Source organism: Physeter macrocephalus, chromosome 5, assembly GCF_002837175.3.
Source record: "Physeter macrocephalus isolate SW-GA chromosome 5, ASM283717v5, whole genome shotgun sequence".
Lineage (NCBI taxonomy): Eukaryota > Metazoa > Chordata > Mammalia > Artiodactyla > Physeteridae > Physeter > Physeter macrocephalus.
Genome location: NC_041218.1, coordinates 44199067 through 44222552, shown reverse-complemented (window position 1 = coordinate 44222552; position 23486 = coordinate 44199067). Strand labels below are relative to the sequence as shown.

Below are 23486 nucleotides of genomic sequence, written 5' to 3'. Positions count from 1 at the left end.
CGGACGCGCAGGCTCAGCGGCCATGGCTCACGGGCCCAGCCGCTCCGCGGCATGTGGGATCCTCCCAGACCGGGTCGCGAACCCGGTTCCCCTGCATCGGCAGGCGGACGCGCAACCACTGCGCCACCAGGGAAGCCCCGGTACTAGTCTTTAAAGAGAGCCCCTGTGTGTGTTCTGAGTTGCTTGTCTCTGGTCCACTCACCGCTAAAGTCCTGACAGGTATTTTAAGTGGATCAGCCTTCCCCTGATTTCCAATCAAAGGTGGCCTTCCACTCTTCTGCCATTAGCTTCATAGGAACCATGGAAACTGTCCTTGGTTTTCATTGACGCATTTAGGGTAGTTCCAGCAAGCCCTTGAACTTCTGTCCTAGCTATTGCCTGAACTGCTGTCTTTTCTGTATCATTTTCTGAAATAAGGTACTAAGTGTGTTGCTCAGGTAGAACTTTTTTTTCATTCCTTTTACTAGGGTTAAGGATTTGACCTGTCCCATCTATTGTTCTTCATCCTTCTGAGATTAAAAACCTCGGGGGTTGCTAGGCATATTGTCCTATTGTTATAGAGCTCCTGTCCACTCACACCTCGTACATGACCTGGTAAACTGTTCATCCAGCTGCTGCCTCTCTGAGGTACCTGCTCTCTTCCGGCTTCTCTGAAGCATGTTCTGGCCAGGACTACAAGACAATGCTTCTGAACGTCGCCCAAGATTACTCCAGGAGAAGCTCGATTTAACATAACTCATTGTTTCTACAAGAGGCCAAACACTTCCTCTTTCTGCCTGGCCAATATATGAGTCCATTTGCCAGAGAATTTACCTATGCTTTGTCTATACGTGCTATTTGATACTAGATATTGTCCACACTGATCATCTTTCTAGGAAGATGGCCAGTAATAGAGGAAATATCTCTTTTCTGTGCTGGACAAGATTCCATCTTCTCCCATGTCTGTCTGCCATTGTCCCCTCTGTTTGGTATTGCCACCATTTTTCCAGGCACTTTGATTCTCAGCCTGGCATAGATACTGCTTACCCCCTCTTGAATTACACAATACCACTAATATCCTGGAGGCCTCCAACAACAAGCAGAGTGGAGGGGAAGTGGGAAAGAAGGACCAATTCCATTTTCCTTTTAGTGTGTTTTACGCAATTATAGGAATCCCAAATCAGTGGGCCTGTACTTGAATATTTCACCATTCTTTTAGGCTTTACTTTCAGCATCTTTCTTCCCCAGGACCAACATGGACATCCATGGCAGTGGACTTGGGATGGCTTGAGCGACAGATGCCAAGCTATGTTTACAGTAATACCTTCCTTCTGTAACTAGGTTCAGTAACTAGGGGATTCTGTTGTGCTGCATCTCTTCCTCCCTTAAGGTGGGGTTTGCTCTCACAAGAAGACAAACAGGTGAACCTCTCTCTTTCACTGGGCTTGCCCAAACATGTCAGAACACGAGCTGGGAGCCCTCCACCACAGCTGTTTCCAACAGCTTGTACGCTTCTTTTCCTTTGATCATATTGGGCCTAGATTACTGTTATACCAAAAGCTTGCCAAGATTGAGTTACAGCCTGATTGTCTCAAAACACAAACTTAGAATTTGTTGACAAGACCAGTACCCGGGGGGCACCACTAGTTTCAATGAATAGTTCCAGGAACCTCTAGTCTCCCTGGACAGTGTCCCCTGGTGGAGGCCGGAGTGTTTATTGGACTCCATGATTATTGTACTCATGGCATTTTAGATTTTGTTAGAATTTTAGGGAATTGTCACTCGATACAAAGTAGAGAACTGCACATAGTAATGTACATTGAATGGAGATTCTGAAAATTTTCATTTAAAGACCACAGTGTCTAACATTACTGAAACTCACATGTGTGTTGCATGGATGAACAAAAGGCAAAATGCTGTGCCTCATCAATTGCTATTCAGAAATTAAAACAAAGTTTAAATGTAATCTTATTTTTCTGTAGTGTGTTCAGTCATACTATATTTATGAAATATCTCAAAGACTTCTAAGTCTCATTTGGTCAATACAATAAGGGGATCCAGATTTATCTGAATTAAGATTAGTTTATTTCAAGGCAACAGATATTTTGGGGCCTTAGGAAACATTACTGGAGCACAAACGTTTTTGAGTTATTCCAGTTTTAACTGTCAACCCAACAAGTAGGTGTTTAACTGAAAACCAAACACTTCTGACGTTACTGTGGTCTCGCTGTGGAGCTGGGAAGACAGAAGTACTTGAGAAAGACAGAAGAAAGATGAACATAGCTTCTGCCCTCAGTGAACTCTCAACCCAGTTTGGGCAAATGATGCCGAAATCCAAACGAAAGACTGTGGAAACAAAATAAAACAATATACGAAGCATGTGGTATCCATAAAGTATTTCTGGTGGCCAAAACTTAAAGGTCAACAGAAAGGTTTTAGAGGAGCAGTCCATCAGCAATGCTTGGGTTTCTGTCTGTGGGTCAGTATTTCTAGAGACGCTTGCGTCCATCAAAGGCTTTCGTATGGCTTCCTCCTTAGTGCATATCCAGCTTTGCTGCGGTGTAGACAGCCTGGGGAACATGAAAAATGCCCTTTCTCCTGCACAATGGTGTTATTTCCTTCCTTTCAGGAATGGCTCATAACTCACAGGAGGTGTGAGTTCTGAATGATCGTGCTTTTCATCTCCCTGGAATTGGGCCAGACTGTAGATAAAGCGTTTGATGTGTCAGCAGTAGGCTTGTAACAGCTTTGACTACCTACATGATGATGAAAGGTTGAACTTTGATAAAAATGGCAAGAAAAGGAAAAGGGCTCGTTTTCTTTCTTTTGCTGTTTTTTTTTTTTTCCTTTGGACGGCAGTGAGAAATGTCCTACCGGGGTGGTCTGGGAGGTCTCTGGGAATCTGAAACATCAGGAGGGTGTTCTCCTGTGGATTTGTTTGTTTATTTATTGATTGTTTCAGAGAGGGAACCCCCATGCTTGCCAGTAAGGCAGGGCCAGATTCTCAGGGCCCTTATCAGCAAGTCCTACCTCTTTGCTCACTGAGCCCTGGAAGGAGGCGTCGCATCCTTCAGGCCAGATCGCTTCTGCTCCAACTGTCCCTCAGCCTTCAGTACCTACCTGCAGACACCAAACGAACCAGGGCTGGCAAATCTGCTCTAATTCCCAGTGCTTTCTTTCCTTACCCCTCATGTTTCAGGGCATTTGCTCAGAGATCTCAGTCCTCTACGGTGGTCTTATCTTCCTGCTTCTATAATTGACAAAGAAAGGAGTAAAATATTTGTGGAAACCTCCAACCAGTTGGAATTTGCCTCTAACAGTATCCCAGTCTTATCAGTGATTTGTGTGTCTGCCTGTGTGGAAAGCTGCGTTTGGGGAAGAGGAAGAAGTTTGAAATTTTCTTTTTCAACGCAGAAACATTAAAAACAAACAAACAAAAAAAACAAAGCCCTGCCATTCAGCTAAGTGACAAGAAAGAGCTAAGAACAAGGACTCAAAGAGGAAGACATGAATTTTACCTTTAAATATGAGGCTTAAGCAAACACAAAACGGAAACCCCCTTTGAAAACGGTGTTAGTGAAGAAATAATAAACACATTTACATCACCTATTTATTTATGACTCTAATATTTATTTCACAAAATTATGACCTTTGACTCTGCCTCCGTGGGCCCTTGAAGTCCACAGCTGTCTCCACAGCTGGGCTGGGCCTGCTTACCTGGGCAGCTGCTGAAAATAAGCCTTGAGCTGGCAGCAGGGGAGGCCTGGCTGTGGTACCACACAACCCACCACCCCCGCCCAGCTGAGGCCATGCAGGAGTTTCTCTGTAATTCCCTGCAAGTATCTCTGAATAGGATGAACACAGTCAAACTCTGGGAGTCATCTGTCTGGCCATCAGAGGACACTCAAGTTCCTGCAGGGCTCACTGGCATGGGCCAGAGGGTGACATGTCATACAATTTGGTGGCAACTTCAATTTAAGGGGCCTGGAGAGAACTGGTGGCAAACAGGGTGGGTGTCCTCCTTCCTTAACACCCAAGAAGTTGCTTCTGAAGATGTCCAGCAGCACTTACGATCGCGGCCTGTGACAATAAGGAGAGAGTGAATAAGGTGAGAAAATCAAATTGTCTGGATTGAATGTCACCTTCTGAAAGGTAGAATGAAATAACTAGAGATGAGCATATAGGAAGAAGAACAAACAGGAAGTGACGAACTTGTTCAGTTCAGCAATCGTACGACCGGGGTTTAAACTGAGATTCCTGGCTATCTTTTCCTTTCTGAAAAACATGGGAAAAACTGGCTTGTTCAGTGAGGGAAAGGCTGATAGAACAGGTTATTATAGTGTGTTGTAGTGGCATTAGACCTGAAATATTACATCTGGGACTGTACAGTGAAATTAAATGTCATTTCTTTAATAATAATTTTGTTAGGCAGAATAAAGGCTCCCTGACTGCCAAGATGTCCACATCCTAATCCCCCAAACCTGTGACTGTCACATTATTTGGCAAAAGGGATTTTGCAGATATGATTAAGTTAAGGATTTTGAGATGGGGAGATTATCCTGGATTATCTAGATGGGCCCTTTTTACAGGTGTCTTTATAAAAGGGAAGCAGGAGGGTCAGAGTCAGAGGAGATGTGGTAACGGAAGCAAGGGCCAGGGTCAGAGAGAGATTTGAAGATGCTACACTGACGGCTTTGGTGACGGAGAAAGGAGGCCATGAGCCAAGGAAGGCAGGCAGCGCCTAGAAGCCAGAAGAGAAGAGGAAACAGATTCTTCCCTAGAGTCTATAGACGGAATGCAACCCTGCCGGCGCTTTGATTTTAGCCCAGTGAAATTGATTTCAGACTTCTGACCTCCAGAATTGTGAGATTATAAATGTGTGCTGTTTTAAGTCACTAAGTCTGTGTGGTAATTTGTTACAGCAGCAATAGGAAACCAAAACAACAATATGAACAACAATACAATTGGACTTAGAAACATTAATTGATGGGAAAAATAAAAGGAATTTGGCTCAGGCTGATCCTTAAAGCAGGTCTTGATTTTCTGACTGTGAAGAAAAAAAAAGGTTTTTGTTTTTATCAGCCCAGTGGGCACTTCTCAGGGGTCATTGTTTGCACAAGATTTTCATGGGACAAAATAAATATCTTGGCCAAGTTTTGCTGACATATCCTTGACTCTCTGTGTAGAATCGAAGTTGAGTTTTGTTTTATGACTTCGAAACAAAAACCCATGCATAGCATAATGTTCAGCTTCTGCGGGTAGAACGTCTCCAGGATCCACACAGATGGTGATGATAAAGGCTGAGTCGGACTCAGCACAGATGCCTTGGAGAAGCATAATTCAACCCCATCCATCGCAGTCACCCATTCCTTCCCTCCTGCCCTCTTCCTCCCCAAGCCTGAATAAAAGTGGCCTTCAGCTACCAGAGAGGTGAAATGGGGCCCGATTCTTCTCTCAGAGAGAACTCCTCCACCTGAAAAATGTTCTCCATCATTCAGAACACATGTCTTGACCACATGTTACAAGCTATGATGTGCACTAGCTGCTGGAGAAACTCACAAGAGAAATAAGCCTTAATCGCTGCTCGCTGGAAGCTCCTGTTAGTGAGGCATTTGCAAAATGCAGTGCCTTGGACAGCAGCATCCAACTCAGCTGGGAAAGTTATTAAAAATGCAGATTCCTGGACTGTGGCTTGTGAAAACATTGGTCTAGTGCAGTGGTTCTCAACTGGAATTGATTCTGTCCCCCAGGGACATTTGGTAGAGTCTGAAGACGTTCCCGTTTATAACAACCAGGGGATGAAGGGAGATACTGGCATCTAGTGAATAGAGGCCAGGGATGTTGCTAAACATCCTACAATGCACGCAATGGCCTCCTGAAACAAAGACTTATCTGACTCAAAACATCAATAATGCCAAAGTTGAAAAGCCATAGTCTAGTGGGTAAGTCTCACAACCTCCCACACAAATTATTATGCCATGTGGTGTATACATATATGCCTATGTAGTGTGTGTGTATCTATATATACCTTTCTCTTTCTCTCTCTCTCCCATTGTGGGCTATAGTGGGCTTATCACCCACTATAATTTGCAGCTGACATCTCTGCCTTTGTCCACTCTACTTCTGCTCCCTTAGCCTCACAGCTCTCCTGCTGCCTCTTTTCTTCTTGGATTTCCTGTTCTGCACTGGCCAAGAACAGGGGAAGCCAAATACCAAGTCCTTTACCCCTGGAGTAATTGTCATGCTCTGCAACTTTACCAAAATAAATTTCCAGGTTGAAAAGAGGCACGGATAAGGACATCCATTTCTTTGGGGAAAGATTTTTGACCTAACTTACGTAATTCAGAGTTGGTGCTCTGCTCACAAGTCAGCTTTATACCGCAGGCTGTTATGATGTAAGAATTATGGGTCACACATGAACTCTTTGCACCCAAGATGTATTTCTCCCCTACACTAACCCCTCCAGTTTTTCTCTCCTGTTTTCCCCATGTTTATCTAGAATCAATGGAGAAGTCCATTTTCTTCAAGCAATTGCACATTGGGCAAAAAACTGCTCCAGAATGTGCTTGAGTGTAGCTGATTGGTTGTAACCGGTTAGCAATGCACTGCTGTGCTTCCCCCCGCCTCCCATTAGGGGCCCACACTCTGTTTCCCGGTCAAGGGATGAGTGCCATGTCACATGCTACAGAAAGGTTTCCAGCCCCCAATTCTCAGCAGCCCTCAGGGGTGGGAGAAGCATCCTGCATGCACATGGCTGTGGTTTTATCATCTTGCACTCATCACTATATTCAGGAAGATAGATTTTTTAAAAATTTTTATTACACAACAGAACTCTTGCTCTAGGGTAAACTTTGACACAGAGCAATTGTGTTCTTGACTAAATCAGCTAAAACAAAAATAAAAAAATAGACCTGGAACAAGTTTCATGTCTTTCTTTTAAAAACAGCTACTTTTGGAGAAGCACTCACATATGTAATTAGAACAAAGGACCACTTCTAAAGAACAAACTTGCCTTCTCAAGGAATGGCAAATGGTGAAAATTGTAACTCACCAGTACGGTGGAAGTTCCTAGCTTGCCTTTTCTTGTTGACCAGATGGGAATAGAGTCATTAGTCCCTATGCATTTTAACCATTTAGAAATTTTGAAACATTTGACAAAAATACATGGGATACTAGGAATCCTACCAGCTTTACAAATTGAAGTTGAGGGTTGCTTTTTGAAGTATCAGCACCAACATTTAATTGGTACCCAAAATATTCAAAACCCAAGGAGATACAAAGGTAAGGGGATGCAGACAGCCCTGAACTCTGCCCTCTGATCAGCACCCTGTAGTTAAAGTGCTCTGAAAAATTCATCTGGATTCTGGAGCTCATTCTGTGTGGCGGCTCTTCCTTTCATTCAACGAATTTTTACTGAGATGCTTCCTTGAGCCCATTACTCTCTGGAAGGACATTAGGCTCAAAGGACTGGTTCCTGCCCATACCATAGTCTAGCTTAGAGGCAAAACTAATGTTGTCTCTCAGGGTTAAACGTTTATGTATGTGTCAAAAATACAGGAGTACAGATGAGAAAAGAAGAGGTATGGGAAGATGGAGGAGGTTACTGGGAAATGAAGGCATCTAGAAGACTTCACAGATGAGAAGAGGTGTGAAATCGACCTTGAGTGAAGCCCGATTGGTTAATGATGGGGGGAGAGAGGGAAAGAAGCATGTAGAAAGAAGATAGAAGGCATAAGATGTGCTTGGGGACAGGAAAGAAACAAGATACACAGGAACCCTCTCTTTCCTCCCTCTCTCTGTGGGAGGAAAGGAGATGGGAGAGAAGATTATGGGGTAACTTGACAAAGTAGCCTAACTGCAGTAACAAAGAACTAATGCAACTGCGTGTTTTAACACAATAAAATTTATTTCTTGCTCATTTAACAGTTCCTTGCACGCGTTTGGTGGGTAGATTTCCATATGGTGACTCAGAGAAGCAGGCTCTTTCACTTTGTTGCAAGGTTCTTGCTGTTCCCACCATTCAGCTGACTCTCCTTCCAGTAGGGAGAGAAAGTGAGAGCATGGTGCTTTGAATGGGAGAGATTTTTATGAGTCAGACCTGGAAGTGTTCTACATTATTTCCATCTACCTCCCATTGACCACCCCTAGCTGCAAGGGAGTCTGAGGAATGTAGATGGGCTCTGTGTCAGGAGAAAAAGGATTCTACACACACATAGTCACTTCTACATTGACTTTTAGCTTAAGTGGGCTGAACTTCCTCCTGAATGCAGTGGTAAGTCATCCTCCACCTTAGCATGGGGGCATGCTCCATAAAGAATGATTTTTGTATGTTATATTCACTGCTGTATCCCCAACATATGGTAGAACTTGAATAAATCTTTGATCAAAGAATGAAACAATGGTTGGATGCTGGAAAGGAGTCTTGGAGATATTGAACCTCCCAGGATGGTTTAGTGCAAGAGTTGAGGCAGGGAAGACAATTAGAAAGCGATGGCGATAATCTGATAGAGCCTGAGTTAGTGCGGTTACAATAGGAATTAGTACATTTTTAGAACCAGGAATATTTATTTCTGCTATTTTAACTTTCTTAGTTTACAGCAAAGCCCCAGCTTATAGTTTAACCAGAGTCCCTGCTGAGTTGAAATCACAGAAGCAGGTTGTGAGCCGAAAGGGCCTGGGACTTTCTTTGGAGGTATTAATTGGGATGCAGCCTTGGGACTTGGGCTATGCTACAATACTGCAACCCAAACAAAATAAAACCTGACCAAACCAGCAAACCCAGATTGGAGTTCAAGTTACTTTAACAGACTCTTGGGAAACACAAACTGCAGTTGTATTATGTATGCAAAATTCGCCCTTTGACCTTATTGTAAGGAAAATTACTGGAGTACACACAGTCTTTGGCCAGCTTTCCAGTGTGTTGGACAAGTTAACGGCTAGGCAATATTTTTCTTAAATTTTAATTTTAAAATATGCTTGAAAAATAGATGCTTATCCAACAAGAACAGAGAATATCCATGAAAAGAATACGTTCTCTGTGCACCTAAGAGAAGCTGACACCCAGGCAACTTCGTGTGGCCCAAGGCTTCATGATTTTAGGAAGTTGCTGGCAGATGAACTTCTTTGAAATTAAAAGCTAAAGAGAGCATTCTGTCCTCCCTCTAGATTTGACTTTTGTGGTTTATGTATAAGCTGGGGCAGACCTCACAGTATGACCTAGACTCAGGTTATGCTCCTCTGAAGTCTGGTGAAAGGCCAGACTTCAGGATTATGCAGAGTTGAGTGAGGAACCTCACTGAGAACAGCCAGGGATTCCTAGGAGATTTTTAGCGATTCTTGCTGATCTGGAAATAATGTAAAAACAACAGAAGAGCTTTTTGTGGTATTTTCATGTGTTTTCTGTTGGTTTGGGGAAGAAGCCAACGTTAAAGTGGCTTAAAAATAATAAATATTTAAAAAGACATAACGTGCCCTACGCTTTTCATCCATTCCTACCAAAAAATAAACTATCATAACGAAAATGGCAAGAACAGGAAGGAAAAGCAGAAACAACAGGCGACAGTAGTATGCTAGGATGGGAAGGACCCAGACGGCTAATGTCTGGTGTTAATACAGAAGGTGCTGGAGAAGGTGTGAGGAAACGCCACGAGGGAATCTTTCCCTTGCGAGGCCCAGGACTCTTTGAAGTGTGAGCTCCTCATTTCCTGAGGTCTCTCGAGATAAAAATTCCAGGCTTGAGACAATGGGTACTTTTTAGGGTCTACTAGTTTGGTTTCTAGCTCAAATCCTAGAGAAGCCAATTCATTGAAATTCCATTTGCCTAGTGATCTATCTACCAAATTTACTGATTTTTCTAAAGAAAAAACCTTAATTTTTCCCAAATTTGATAGCAATTCATATTGCACAGGATAGTTTTCACACGAGCCTTGCAAAGTTATTGGATGTAAATTGACTGGAAAGCACTTTTTTTTTTTTTTTCTGCTCCAGCTTTCTGAAGATTCAGTTACAAGTTGCTGAGGCTGGAAAAACAGGCGTCCCTGCTGAGGGATAGGGAAGGGGGAGTTGGTATGCTTATCTTCACATCCTGGAGAGGCGAGAGATGCTGACAGGTAGAGAAGGAGGGATGCTGAGGAAGAGAAGAAAGGAATGGGTGTCAGAGGTGATAGATGCTGGAGGACAGAAAGGGTCAAGGATGAGGGGCAGGGAAAGATTTGAAGGCTCTAGAACATCTTCCAAGGCTGCTGAAGCTCTGCCAGTCCTTCTAATATCGATAATCATAAACCTTCTACTTACTTAATCGAAACAGGTTTGGTTAGCTGGGTGACTTCAGTGGAATGGTTCTTCCGAACACTGGCTTTCAGTATATCCGTTTTCAGCAGATTGGCTAACTTCCCCAAATCCAAGCCTTGCTGAGCCACTCTAGCAACACCTTTAAGGTGTGGCCAAAAGGGAAGCCTTCATGGAGGAAGCTGTCAGCAGGACACATCTCAGTAAAACCCCAATAGTTGCTTTGTTGCATTGGGCTTGGAAAGAGAGCCCAATTTGTTTGTGTTTGCCCGAGACTTCCCTGGTTTTAGTATTGAAAGCCTCAAATCTCAGGCAAACTGAGATGGTTGGCTGGTCTTAAGAGGGAAAAAGATAAAGAAAGGTGGTGGTGACTGGGGAGAGGTGATGCTGTAGCCATCTCTTTAGGGGTGGTCGGTCTTCTCACGGGTATCATTTATGGGGCTTACAGGGAAGATCAAAGGATGCCTGGGGACAATTGCATAGATCTGAGCAGTCACCCCAGCGACCCAGCACCAGGAAAGGCCTAGGTTTGTTCCAGATATCTTGGTTAGACAATATATGTATGCAAGTACTTTTCTAAATGTGCTTTTTTCTCTTTCTCTTTTCTTCAGGGAGGCAGGACACAGTGCATGAGAGAAGTCTGTCCCATTCTCTCCTGTCCTCAGCACCTTAGCCACATTCCCCCAGGACAGTGCTGCCCCAAATGTTTGGGTGAGTGACTGTTTTCAGGTCAAAGAACAATGTAATTTATTCTTGGCGTTTCTGCTGAGAGTTGTCATTCACTTTGTTATCTTGAGGTTCTCAAATTGTGCTATTTCTTGGCTTCTTACAGAAAATGCCTTCTTCTGATTACCCGAGGGTAAGGTGTGTACAGAGTTTGTCTCTCTTCTGGGCCTCCACAGAGCTTTCTTTTCTCTTGTCTTCCCATGTATCTGTAAACCCGGTACACTAGACAACCTGGGATAATAGCCCCTTGTGGAGAGAACAGTATTGAAGAAACCATCTTTAATTGGACATATGATGATTAGTAGGAATATATTTTTGTGGGGAGAACAGTATTGGGAAACAATCTTTAACTGGGCATCTGACACTTAGTAGGAATGTATTTTAAAGGCATGTGAAGTAAACACACATGGAGGAATATAGTGTAATTGGGTTGGCCAAAAAGTTCGTTTGGTTTTTTCCATATGATGGCTCTAGTAGTGCTTAGTTGTCTTTAACTTCATTCGAAAAATTTTGTTAGATTGTATTGTGACAGCTGTCATATCAACGTGCATTAAAAAAAAAAACCTTATCAAAATTGGTGAATTTTTGTATAGCCATTTTAATATTGAAGATGGAAGAAAAAAGCAACATTTTTGGCATATTATGCTTTATTATTTCAAAAAAGGTAAAAACACAACTGAAACGCAAAAAAAGATTGGTGCAGTTTATGGAGAAAGTGCTGTAACATGAACGTGTCAAAAGTGGTTTGTGAAGTTTTGTGCTGGAGATGTCTTGCTGGATGATGCTCCATGGTAGGGTAGACCAGTTGAAGTTGATAGCGATCAAACTGAGAAACTGAGAACAATCAATGTTATACCATGCGGGAGATAGACGACATACTCAAAATACCGAAATCAAGCGCTGAAAATCATTTGCACCAGCTTGGTTATGTTCATCGCTTTGATGTTTGGGTTCCACATAAGGTAAGCGAAAAAAACCTTCTTGACTGTATTTCCGCATGCGATTCTCTACTTAAATGTAACGAAAATGTTCCATTTTAAAAACAAATTGTGACGGGCAATGAAAGGTGGATACTGTACAATAATGTGGGATGGAAGAGATCATGGGGCAAGCTAAATGAACCACCACCAACCACACCAAAGGCTGGTTTTCATCCAAAGAAGGTGATGAAGGTTATGTATATGGTGAGATTGGAAGGGAGTGCTCTATTATGAGCTCCTTCCAGAAAACCCAACGATTAATTCCAACAAGTACTACTCCCAGTTAGACCAACTGAAAGCAGCACTCGGTGAAAAGTGTCTGGAATTAGTCAACAGAAAACGCATAACCTTCCATCAGGATAACGCAAGACCGCATGTTCTTTGATAACCAGGCAAAAACTGTTACAGCTTGGCTGGGAAGTTCTGATGCATCCACTGTATTCACCAGACATTGTATCTTCAGATTTCCATTTATTTCAGTCTTTACAAAATTCCCTTAATGGAAAAAATTTCAGTTCCCTGGAAGACACCTGGAACAGTTCTTTGCTCAAAAAGATAAAAAGTTTTGGGAAGATGGAATTATGAAGTTGCCTGAAAAATGGCAGAAGGTAGTGGAACAAAACGGTGAATACGTTGTTCAATAAAGTTCTTGGTGAAAATGAAAAATGTGTCTTTTATTTTTACTTAAAAACCGAAGGAACTTTTTGGCCAACCCAATACTTTTAGAGGCAAAAACAAGCAGGAGGATAACATACCAAAAACGAGAGGTTTGGAAGGGAATAATGAATAATAGTCAATAAAAAAGGAGGATTAGCTATTTCTTTTTGAACAATTACTATGTGCTAGGCACCATGTGAAAACACTGTGTATACTTTTTCTCATTTAATTTTCTCAAGAGGCTGTGACGTACAGGTGCTAAGTATAGAATTCTGATGTGTAATATAGGTGCCATTCTTAGTTTTATTGTACTGAGAAGGAAGTAGATTCCTAGAAGGTAGCACAGCTAGTGAGCTATGAAGTTGACACCTGAACATGAGTCTCTGTGATTCTTGAGCCCACGGTTACTTTAACTTGCTGCCACTCAGCTTACCTGGTGACATGGAGAGCAGCACGAATGTTACCAACTGAAAGGAGACAACCCATGATGGAGAGTCTCTAGAGAATGAGACTCTTTGGCTTTTGTTTAATCTTTATGTCAGCTTCTTCCATGTGATCCTTAGGTCCTTGAGTTAGTTGAGGTCAGACTCTTTAAGATTCAAATAAAAGTAGCTTGATCCATCACATGAATACGATAGAATATCCAGCATCCCCGCCAGAATCTCCAGGGATCCTTGGAGGTTGGCTTATATTTTCTCTAGTCACCACTGGCTTTGTGTTTCTGCTTCTGCTGTTTTCTCTCTCTTTGTTCCCTTTCTCTTTCCTGTATTCTCTCCTCCTCCTTTTCCTCCCCCTCCCCCTTCCCTCCTCCTCTTCCTCCTCCTTCTTCTTCTTCATTTGTCCTTTCAGGGACAGCCCCCATCTAGTTTTTTCACATTCTATCATTCTATTGAGTCAAGGCTTGCGTAGCAGATTTCACTGAAGGTTTACCGTCAATGGGGATGATTACTTTTCAGGGAAGCACAGTGAATAAAATAAAATGAACTATTAAGCTTCCTTTGTTCTTAAAAGGTCTTAGCTATTTTGCCTTCAGGAAAATTTTACTGTTTGCCTCTTTTGTTTGGGCTCCAGTCTCCTTTCCTTACTGTCCACACTTTTTCCTTGAATATCTGTCTTTTCTTTTATAGCTTGCTTTCCCCAATTCCAAAACATCTGCTGATTTATTTTCCTCCTTCCCAGCTTATCATGGCCATACTTTGAAGCCTTATCTTTCTACAACCAAATCGGCAAATAAAAGCATCTTGTTAAACTAAGGCAGATTTCTCCTCTTTGGAGGATTCTGCTGCTAATTCTTCATCTGACAATGTTTGCCTTCCTGCTGTGTGTATACACACACACACACACACACACACACACACACACACACACACACACACACACACACCCCTACTTTAAAAGTAAATACAAAGGTATTCTAAGAACAAAGCAGAATGAATTGTTTAGACATGGCTGACTAAAGGCATTTCCACTGATTTGTGTGCTTCTTGGGTTGCCAGCGTGTTCTTGTGCCCCTGGGATAGAATTAGCCAGTTCACTGTTGTTGAAATTCTCATGCTGTGGGTCATGGTGGAAGCAGTGTCCTGTCTAAGTGGGAAAGTCGTCACAGAGGAGGTGTCGTTTGGGGCCTGGCCTTGAAGATAAGTAGGCTTGATTAATGCTTTGAAGCTGGTATCGTGGATATGCTGAGTCAAGTCAGAGGTTTCTCACATGAACAATGGCTGTTGTATTGAATGCAGATTTTTCTGTCTGTTCGTGGTCATAAGACAGACTACAAAAGGAACGTCAAGTCTTAGGAAACTCGAAAGTCATAATTCTTCCAAATGAGACCTTTTACAGTTGGGCTAAGCCCCAGCAGAACAATGTGGAAATGGCTTAAATTAGGCTGTGCATGGAGTCTCTGAACCATTCTTTTGAATGTTTTATCTTATTTTGAGCCATGATGACTTTGGGATTAAAGTAAGATTGTATGTTTTTTGAAAGTAAAAAGAAACATACCCACACAACAGAAGACAGAAAGGAAAAAAAAGGAAACACAGGGATGCTTACTAGATGCTGAAATCTTAGACTAATTAGGCTTTTGGCTTGTTGGACACTGATTTGCTGTTCAATTCTCCCTTGACCAAGATTCATTCACACAACATACCTCTGCCTTTTGTATGACAACATTCTTTTCCTCTCTTTTCTCATTTTCAACGATAGCCTCATCAGAGGTTTGTGTACACAGAGTACCCAGTGCACCTCTTATTTATTTATTTGTTTTTGGCTGTGCTGAGCTGCATGCGGGATCTTAGTTCCCTGACCAGGGACTGAACCCGTGCGTGCTCCCTGCAGTGGAAATCTGGAGTCTTAACCACTGGACCGCTGGGGAAGTCCCCCAGTGCACCTCTCAGAGTGACACAGCCCAGGATCATATTTGAATTATACCACCTCTAATAATGATAACACTTATCATCTGCCACCTATTGGGTGTGTTTAACGAGTACCAGGCTCCGTGCTAAGAGCTTTACACCAATATTTTTAGGTAAAATTTACATTTTCTAGAGGGATAATTCAAGCCATTGGTCACATTTGTTCAGGGGGATAAACTTGTTGAAGAGTCTTTTTGTTCAGCAGTCTACTAAATGTATCAATCCACCAGTCCAGCCATCTATAAAAGATAGGAGAAAGGCAGACCAGGTTATCACAATTTGAAAAAAATACTCAGTTGAAGCAGAACCATTTTTAATTCTGAAAAAGACAGAAATATCTCTCTGATTTGAACAATTCTGATTCTGAGAATAGCATTTAGCACGTGCTTATAGGTATTTCAGCATTTCATTGGGCCGCCTAATAAATAGAGATTGCTCTTAACCTTTTTACAGGAAGAGTGTGGGTATAAATCTGATGAGTGATGATTAATCTTTGACTTCTCAACTTAGTCCTTAATTGAAGTAATATTTCAGGGATGTTTTATGTGATCCAGGGAGTAGAGACTCAAATACTGAAAGAAAGGAGGATATTGGATTGTACCCTTTATTCGGGGTTGCTTTTTTGGTCCTTTGGGTCACCAATCAAATCCTCACATCAGGGAAAACCAAGGTAATTCTACAAGCGGTGTGATGCCTGTGGAAGGTTGGACCCTGGGGGAGTTGGAGTCTGCCTCTGTGCTCTTTGAGTTAGCGTCACCCTTTATGCCAATGGACTTATCATTTCTTCAACTGAGATGCTATCTCATTAGTTCTTTTTGCTCATCCTAGTCCTTCCTGGGATATCTTGACTTCTCCTGCCTCTTCCCTGCCAATACCCACTTTCTGGATAATTTTATTTATTCTTTAAGATACAGCTCAGGCATCACATCCTCCAAGAAGTCTTCTTTGTCCTCCCTGTCCCCACATTTCCCAGATTGGCTTCTTTCCAGAGCTGACCATCTTGCTGTATTGAAATCATCTTTTGTGGGTTTATTTCCCCAGTAGACTGAGCTCTATCAGGATAGGATGTCTTAGTCATCTAGCTTCACTATGATGAACTCATAATTTGTTGAACTTAAAGGATTCAGTGTGGAATCAAAGTCTCTTTAGCAAAAACTCTCTAAAGTCATGACTCCTGGGGATCCCCTGGGAACATCTGACCCAAGGCTCTGTTTTTGTGCACCAAAATAGCTGGTCTTGTGAGAATGTTGAACAATCCTGTGATGTAATTGCTGATGATGAAGTGGGACATACCTGGCTTCTGTCTTGCTCACACTATGCCATTGCTTCCCTCTAGGTCAGAGGAAAGTATTTGACCTCCCGTTTGGAAGCTGCCTCTTTCGCAGTGATGTTTATGACAATGGATCCTCTTTTCTCTATGATAACTGCACTGCATGTACCTGCAGGGTAAGGTGGTTCTGGGGGCTGTGGTCCAACACTGATAGCATTTCTGGTTTTTAGTGTTAACATAGCCAAACATGATAATGTGTTATTTATGGGAAGGAGGCATTATTGATGTCACTTTACGGGTAAAATCATACTTCAAAGGTCACAAGAATGTTCAAACATAGGACCCAAATTACAGCTCACTGTCATCTTCCCAGGACCAATAAGTTAGCTCCTGGTGGTGAGAATTAAACTCAGCGGCTGTCCTTCCTGAAGGACTTTCTAAAAAATCAGACAAATGCACGTGGCAATGTTCTCTGGCTCTAATTATTCAAGATGAATTCTCTGATACACCTGGCAATAAAAATGGCTTTAATCACATTCAAGAGAAAAGAAAGGCATGGATTCCCAGTTTATCATAAAAATAAACCTGGTAGCTTGGGAGAAGAGTATTTATGTGTTGTTCATTGTACCACTTCTTCCTTGAGTCATTGCACACTTTTCTCAAAAGGCAACCACAAGTCTGGTGACTGGTAAAGAAAGAATTCCACAGCTTCAGAACTTTAAAGGGATACATATCACACGTTTCTAGACTATGTTTATGTGGTGATTTATTTCTGAAACCGAGAAAATCGTTTATATGGAGGACTTTAGGATCATTCATTAGTGAGTTAACCCAAACATCTATGTAACAAGAGTTTAGAATAATACATTTTGGTGGTGATAGTTGCTGTTTTGTTTTTAATAGCCAGAGGGCTATAGAGGGAAAGAGGAGCTTTTCTCAATGTCAACTATGAGTCAGTAGCTGGGATTAGAGTTCAGAAGTTCCTGATTACTCAAGGCATGCTTTGTTAAGTAGCATGCACTCCTTCAGGGAGGTGGCCCAGTAAGGTCTGGACTGTCTGTTCCCTGGCACTGAACAGTGAGTAATTCTGAAGCCCGGGAATACCTTCCTGAGGCTCCGTCCTCTCTTCCGTGGTTTGTATTATCCTGTGCTAAACATATAGCCCCTCCTTCCGCCTTGGCCTCCATCCTCAGGACTTCTCTTTCTCTCCAGGAATTTCACAGGTTATAGCTTCCTCTTGGGGATACTGAGCCTTTGATGAAACACATCACATTTCCAATTCTCTTGATTACAGGAAAGCCAAGCATCCCAGGAATGGAAATTAGTTATGCTTGCAATATTTTGGGTCTCATTCTATTTTTTATCTTTTTTTTGCAGACAAATTTTTTTTTTAAATAAATTCATTATTTATTTAGTTTTGGGTCTTCGTTGCTGTGCGTGGGCTTTCTCTAGTTGCAGCGAGCAGGGGCTACTCTTTGTTGTGGTGCACGGGCTCCTCATTGCGGTGGCTTTCCTTGTTGCGGAGCACGGGCTCTAGGTACGTGGGCTTCAGTAGTTGTGGCACGCGGGCTCTAGAGCGCAGGCTCAGTAGTTGTGGCACACGGGCTTAGTTGCTCCACAGCATGTGGGATCTTCCCAGCCCAGGGCTCGAACCCGTGTCCCCTGTATTGGCAGGTGGATTCTTAACCACTGCACCACCAGGGAAGTCCCTTGGGTCTCATTCTTTAAGAGATTCTTTGAGAGATGATTAGGCAATATGTCCCAGTACTCAAAAGAAGTGTAACCATTCCTTCAAGATGTTTTTATCAGAGTATGAGTTCACGGTCATTTCTGGAAAATTGGATGTTTGAAGAATCAGGCTGCAATCATTTGGGATGATCAGTATTGTTTTTTATCTCTTTAGAGCTTCCCTCTCCGGCATCCCCATCCAATGCCATGGCGGGTACAGGAAAGAGTTCTCTGAACACAGTATGGTTTCAGGTCTCCATGCCTTTAAATTTAAGGATTCTTCTGCCTGCCGTGTCCTCATCTTCTTTAAATTTGATTAGCAAACTCGTCTTCATCCACAGCAGCCTATCTCAGGTGTCACCTCCTTTAGTGAGGCTTTCCTGACCCACCTAGATTGGTAATTGTTCCATCTTCTCTACTACCCCTACACCTTTACTAGTTCTGTTTACCACATTATACTGCAGTTTTTGTTCAGATGGTTATCTCTCCTCTTCGTGAGTTCCTTGAAGACAGAAGCACATCCATCCATCTCTGTATTCTCATTGCTTAACCCAGTGCCAGGCAATGATCTAATGGATACTGTGTGTGTGTTTGTGTGTGTGTGTGTGTGTGTGGTGGGGGTGGGTGGGTGTGGGTGTGTATTTAATGAAAGTTGGGAAATCTACCATGAAGTATGCATTATTCGAGAGCTAGTGAGTGCCCTTGTTTTTCAAACTTGAAATCAAGACATACAGTTTGACAAAGAATTTTTTTTCCAATTTATGAGTTGACTTATAATAATTTCTATGCGCCAGGTACTGTGTCAAGTACTTTACATATTTCATTTAAACTGCACAATAAACCTGAGAAGTAGGTATTATCATCTCCATTTTGAAGATGAGGAATCTGAGGCTCAGGGAGATGGATTTGCACAAGATAACACACTTAATAAATGAACTGGCATTCTACCCTGGTCTTGTTCAACTCTACATCCTATTCACTATATGATGTGGTTAGAACCTTAAAAATACAGAATAATAAATGCCTCTTTTTTTTTAAGGATCATCTCATTGTCATATTAATTTTAAGTGGATGAGTTACTGGGAGTATAGTAGATGGTACCAGAAGTGCCTCTTGAAGTCATAGAATTAACATAGAAGCTATAGAAGTTACATCTGTTGACTTACACGGCATCTCTGTATGCCATGCTCAGAAGTGAGTCATCTCTCCAAGCTTACTAATAGGGTCTATGTTTTGGAGAGGGGTTTAGTCTCTCATTTCCCTGCTGTTGGCTCACACTAACTCAACACTTTGAGGTCATTGCCCATCTACCCTGGGACACTTCTTTCTTCCATCTTGTCTTCTGCTAAGTCACATAAATGTTTTGCTCTTACAGTCATTCCACCTGACAGTCTACTCCAGAAATTGCAGCTTGTTGGCTGGGGAACTGGAGAAATCTACTTTTTTTAAGTTGCTCTGAACTTTTCTTCCATGCTTTGTTGAGTGAATAAGTAGGCACAATTTACTTGGCTATTTTGTTCATAGAATGCTACTTCTTTAGAAATCAAGCCATGCCCCTTTACTTTACAGATGTAAACTTTTCACCCTCAGAGTTTAAGTGGCCTCATTTAAGGTCACACAGTTTATGGAAGAGCCCTAGAACCCAGGCCCAGCTTTGGAACTGCTTGTTTGGTTCCTTTGTGAACGTAGAACACACTAAGGAATTTCATCTTGACGTGGAACGTGAGCTCTAAATTTTTACTCTTTGATCAAAGGTACGCTAAACCTTTACACTAAACTTCTAGAAGGTGTCATAAAGCCATGGAGGAGAACAGAGGAAGCACAGTTAATGAAGGCTGCAAAAAAGGAAAAGGGTAGGAAGAAGGAAGGAAGCTTGTTGGCCCACAGTGACCCAGGGCTTCTTGCCATACATTGGCTCTAGCAGAATCATCAGTCTCTTGAGCATTAAATGATAAACCCTTGGAAGGTGGGGAGCATATGTCACATAGCTTCTTCTTCTGGTCCAGATACTAAGTCAGGAAATAACATTTTGAAGTGAATGAAAGATTTATGGCAACAAATTAAAATATGGTATCTTCAGGGTATGTTTTAAAGCAGTTAGTTGTGGGTTGTTAAAGGAAGGCGAGGTAGGATGTTTGGTAGAGGTGGAAATCGTTTTTAATTTCCAGTTTGCCTTTGGGCCCCCAGGACTCTACTGTAGTGTGTAAGAAGAAGTGCTCCCACCCTGGTGGATGCAGCACAGGCGAGGAGGCCTGTTGTGAGGATTGCCTTCTACGAGTGCCCCTGGAAGACATCAAAGTGTGCAAGTTTGGAAACAAGATTTTCCGGGTATGTCACGAGCCAAGCTCATGGGAACTGTTGTACAATACTGAGTTGTAAAAAGCTCCTGACAAAATGCAGATTGCAGTATTCCATCTTTTGCCTATACATGTGTGTATGTGTATAAATGTACTTATTACAATATTATATATACATATGTATTTAGAATCAAGGACACACAGGGACAGAGAAGCAACTGTTGGAAAACGTGTTTTTCTTTGGCTTTACTTTTGCTTTATAAAATACTTTAAACCTGTAAAACATTATTGCCCTTTCCAAATGTGGTGGCCAGTGGCTGGGGCTGAGCTGAGGATGTCCCCTGGATGGTACAGCTGCGGGTGCCCAAATGCCCAGGGCCATCTCCAGCAGTCGGAGATGCTCAGTGCTCCTTGCCAAGATCCTGAATCTTTTAGAACTTTTCCACTTAAATTACTTTTTCGAAGAGAGATTTTCTCATTTGGAAGATGTTCGGGTGAGGATGTTCACAGAGTATGTGGCCAGCAGAGCAGGTGAGTAAAGGTGAGAGAGTTCTGCCCCAGCCGAGCTAGAAAGGCTGTCTGCTGCCCATCTCAGGTATGTTTTACATCATTTTCTGACACCCCTGGTGGGAAGTTGTGCAGCCACCATTTAAACGTCTGGATGAAGATTGTTGGCTTTGTCCAAGGTGCTTCCCATCTAGTCTGTTTTCCCCAGGGGTGGAGGGAGTCTCTCTGTATCTGAAGGCATCATCTCAGGATACCGTGAGAATCGAGACCCTCAGAATCAAGTCAGAGACAGAGGCACCTCAGGCCTGCTGCACCTAGCTACACTTCCTGTTACAGAGGTGGAGGGAGAGTCTTGATTCTTACGGCATCTGTAAGAAGCCCTGATGTGTCATGCCTAAGGGAAGGCCGTCGTATGTGTGTGTTGTGGTTACACCAGGCTTCCAGAGCCACTCACGTGTCCACTTTACACAAAGCCTTCCTCTGTCTCCAGAGCATCCAGACGCAGTAGGCTCACTCTGATGACAGTTTTGTGTGCAAAGTGCTTTCCAGGCTCCTCGCAGAAAGGTCCCTTTATATAAGTAGACGAGGCCTGAAGTAATTTACAGAGTCCTAGAAATGTGCACTCAGAATCTGCAGTAGTCAGATGCTCTTGGAGACAGACTCAGTCAGAGAAATAAAAGGCACTAGAGAGTAGGTAGTCCTTAAAATACCTTCAAAAAATGAGAAGGAAGAGAAAGAGAAATAGTCAACGTCAAAGATCTGGGCTAGTTTTTCTGTTTTTAATAAAATTTGCTGCTTAGGTCCATAAGCCCAGAAAGGAATCCTTGCTTTGCCTGTAATCTCTTTTCTCACAAACAAGGATGCACATTCCTGCATGTTCTCCAGAGGTACAGGGTTTCTGTGACTGGGCATTTGGCAATTGCCAATTATAAATCCAGTGAGTCAAAGAAATTCCTCAAACAGCCCTTTCTGGACTAGAAAATGTGTCCCAAAGTGCTACCCAGCTTTTTGGGAGGAGAGTATCAGACAGGCAGGGACATGGGACAAATGGCTCGTGGAGTTTTCTGTCTGGGCTCCACATTTTCAGACGGCTTGCTGGTCAGGTGTCTGCCTGGCAATCGGAGTCATATGAATTAGCCTCTGTTCTTTGCATGTTCGTGCCCTGTGTGGGCCAGAACCATGTCACATCTGGGAATAAACTAACCACCTGCGGACATCTCAATTAACTGCTGGCATCTGGGACAGCTCAAAGAGTTCAGTCCTGTCAGATGGAAAAATTAGACCCTAGTGGTTGCATCATGTATGAAAACTCTTGTTTGTCTCCCAGGGTGAAGCTAAGTAAACAATGTAGGAGGTGCAAGATGCAAATATGACTTGGTTAGATGTACGAGAATTCTTTTTATATCCTGGAGGGGAAATGCACACACACACACACACACACACACACACACACACACACACACACACTCCCCAGCCATAATGATGGGAACCTCACAAACACACACACACACTCCCTAGCAAGGATGATGGGACACACACACACACACACACACACACACACACACACACACACACACGCCCTCCAATCTAATCTTTCTATCAAATCAGTTAGATGTAGATGAACGCCACAGAGTAATTTAGTCTAATGATGGCATCCATCACTCAGGGTAAGAAATGCTTTCCTTGACAGACAAATCCCAGCCTGCTGGATTAGCTCCCATCAGCCTCCAGCTGATAGCAGAATCCTATGCTCTCTCCTGTAGGATGGAGAGATGTGGTCCTCTGTCAACTGCACCATCTGTGCTTGTGTGAAAGGCAAGACAGAGTGTCGCAAGAAGCAGTGCGTTCCCATCAGCAGCTGCCCTCAGGTATGTGTGCAGGTTGACTTTCTCTCTGCCTGAGCATCTTGAGAACCATCTTGTGTGTGGCATGGTCACCTACCATCTTCTGAACACAAAATCCAGATCCTCCAAAACTGCCAAGTTCCCAAACAGCCACATGTCCCTTGCAAAGCTTGCTCCTTTGCTTTTACGGTTCCCACCCAGATTCTAGCCTAGCGGGACAATAGCTCTTACCTTGCTCCATGTCTTATGGACCTCTCCCAGTTCTTTGTTTCAATGTCTCCAACTCCTGTTTGATCTGCTCCCTTGTTTCTTCTGCTGGGTTTTCTGTTGAACATCATAACCGTCCTTTGCATTTTCCTCCTTTCTCTCTCTTCTCAAATCAGAGTTTTCTTCCCATTAACCATTCAAAGGAATATGTAGTTGTTTATTAGTAAATTTCCCAAGGGGTTTCACCTGCCCAGCAGCACCCTCCAGCCCCTTTACTGAAGTTTTCCCTCTCTAACCCTGGCCTCTGTTGTAGCCCCAAATGGAAATAGCGTCCTTATGGAAATATCTCTTTTCAGAAACCCACAGTTCCAGCGCACTGAATAAAGCAACCATTATCTTCCAAAGCGTGAGCTTCATTGAATTCACCTCAGCAATGTGAAACCTTTCAAGGTTTTATGCATTTTGGGAAAATGTCAAGCCTATTCAATACCGTCCAGTGAATGAAAAAATACATCCATATATTCAGGACATGTCTTCCCTTCTCTGTTAGAGACGGCTTTTAATTTTATTCACATCTGTTATTATTATCAACAAAA

At 42.7% G+C, this 23486-nt stretch overlaps 1 protein-coding gene across 2 annotated transcripts in view; it reads left to right on the top strand.

Moving 5' to 3' along the window:
• The window catches only part of BMPER (BMP binding endothelial regulator), a 270991-nt gene that overhangs the window by 126323 nt on the left and 121182 nt on the right, over nt 1–23486 (top strand). For both annotated transcript variants that reach the window (XM_024130256.1, XM_055084685.1), the window contains exons 7-10: nt 10878–10977; nt 16374–16483; nt 20223–20363; nt 22603–22707. In XM_024130256.1, coding sequence (XP_023986024.1) covers nt 10878–10977; nt 16374–16483; nt 20223–20363; nt 22603–22707 — 456 coding nt within the window. The remainder of the gene's footprint in view (nt 1–10877; nt 10978–16373; nt 16484–20222; nt 20364–22602; nt 22708–23486) is intronic.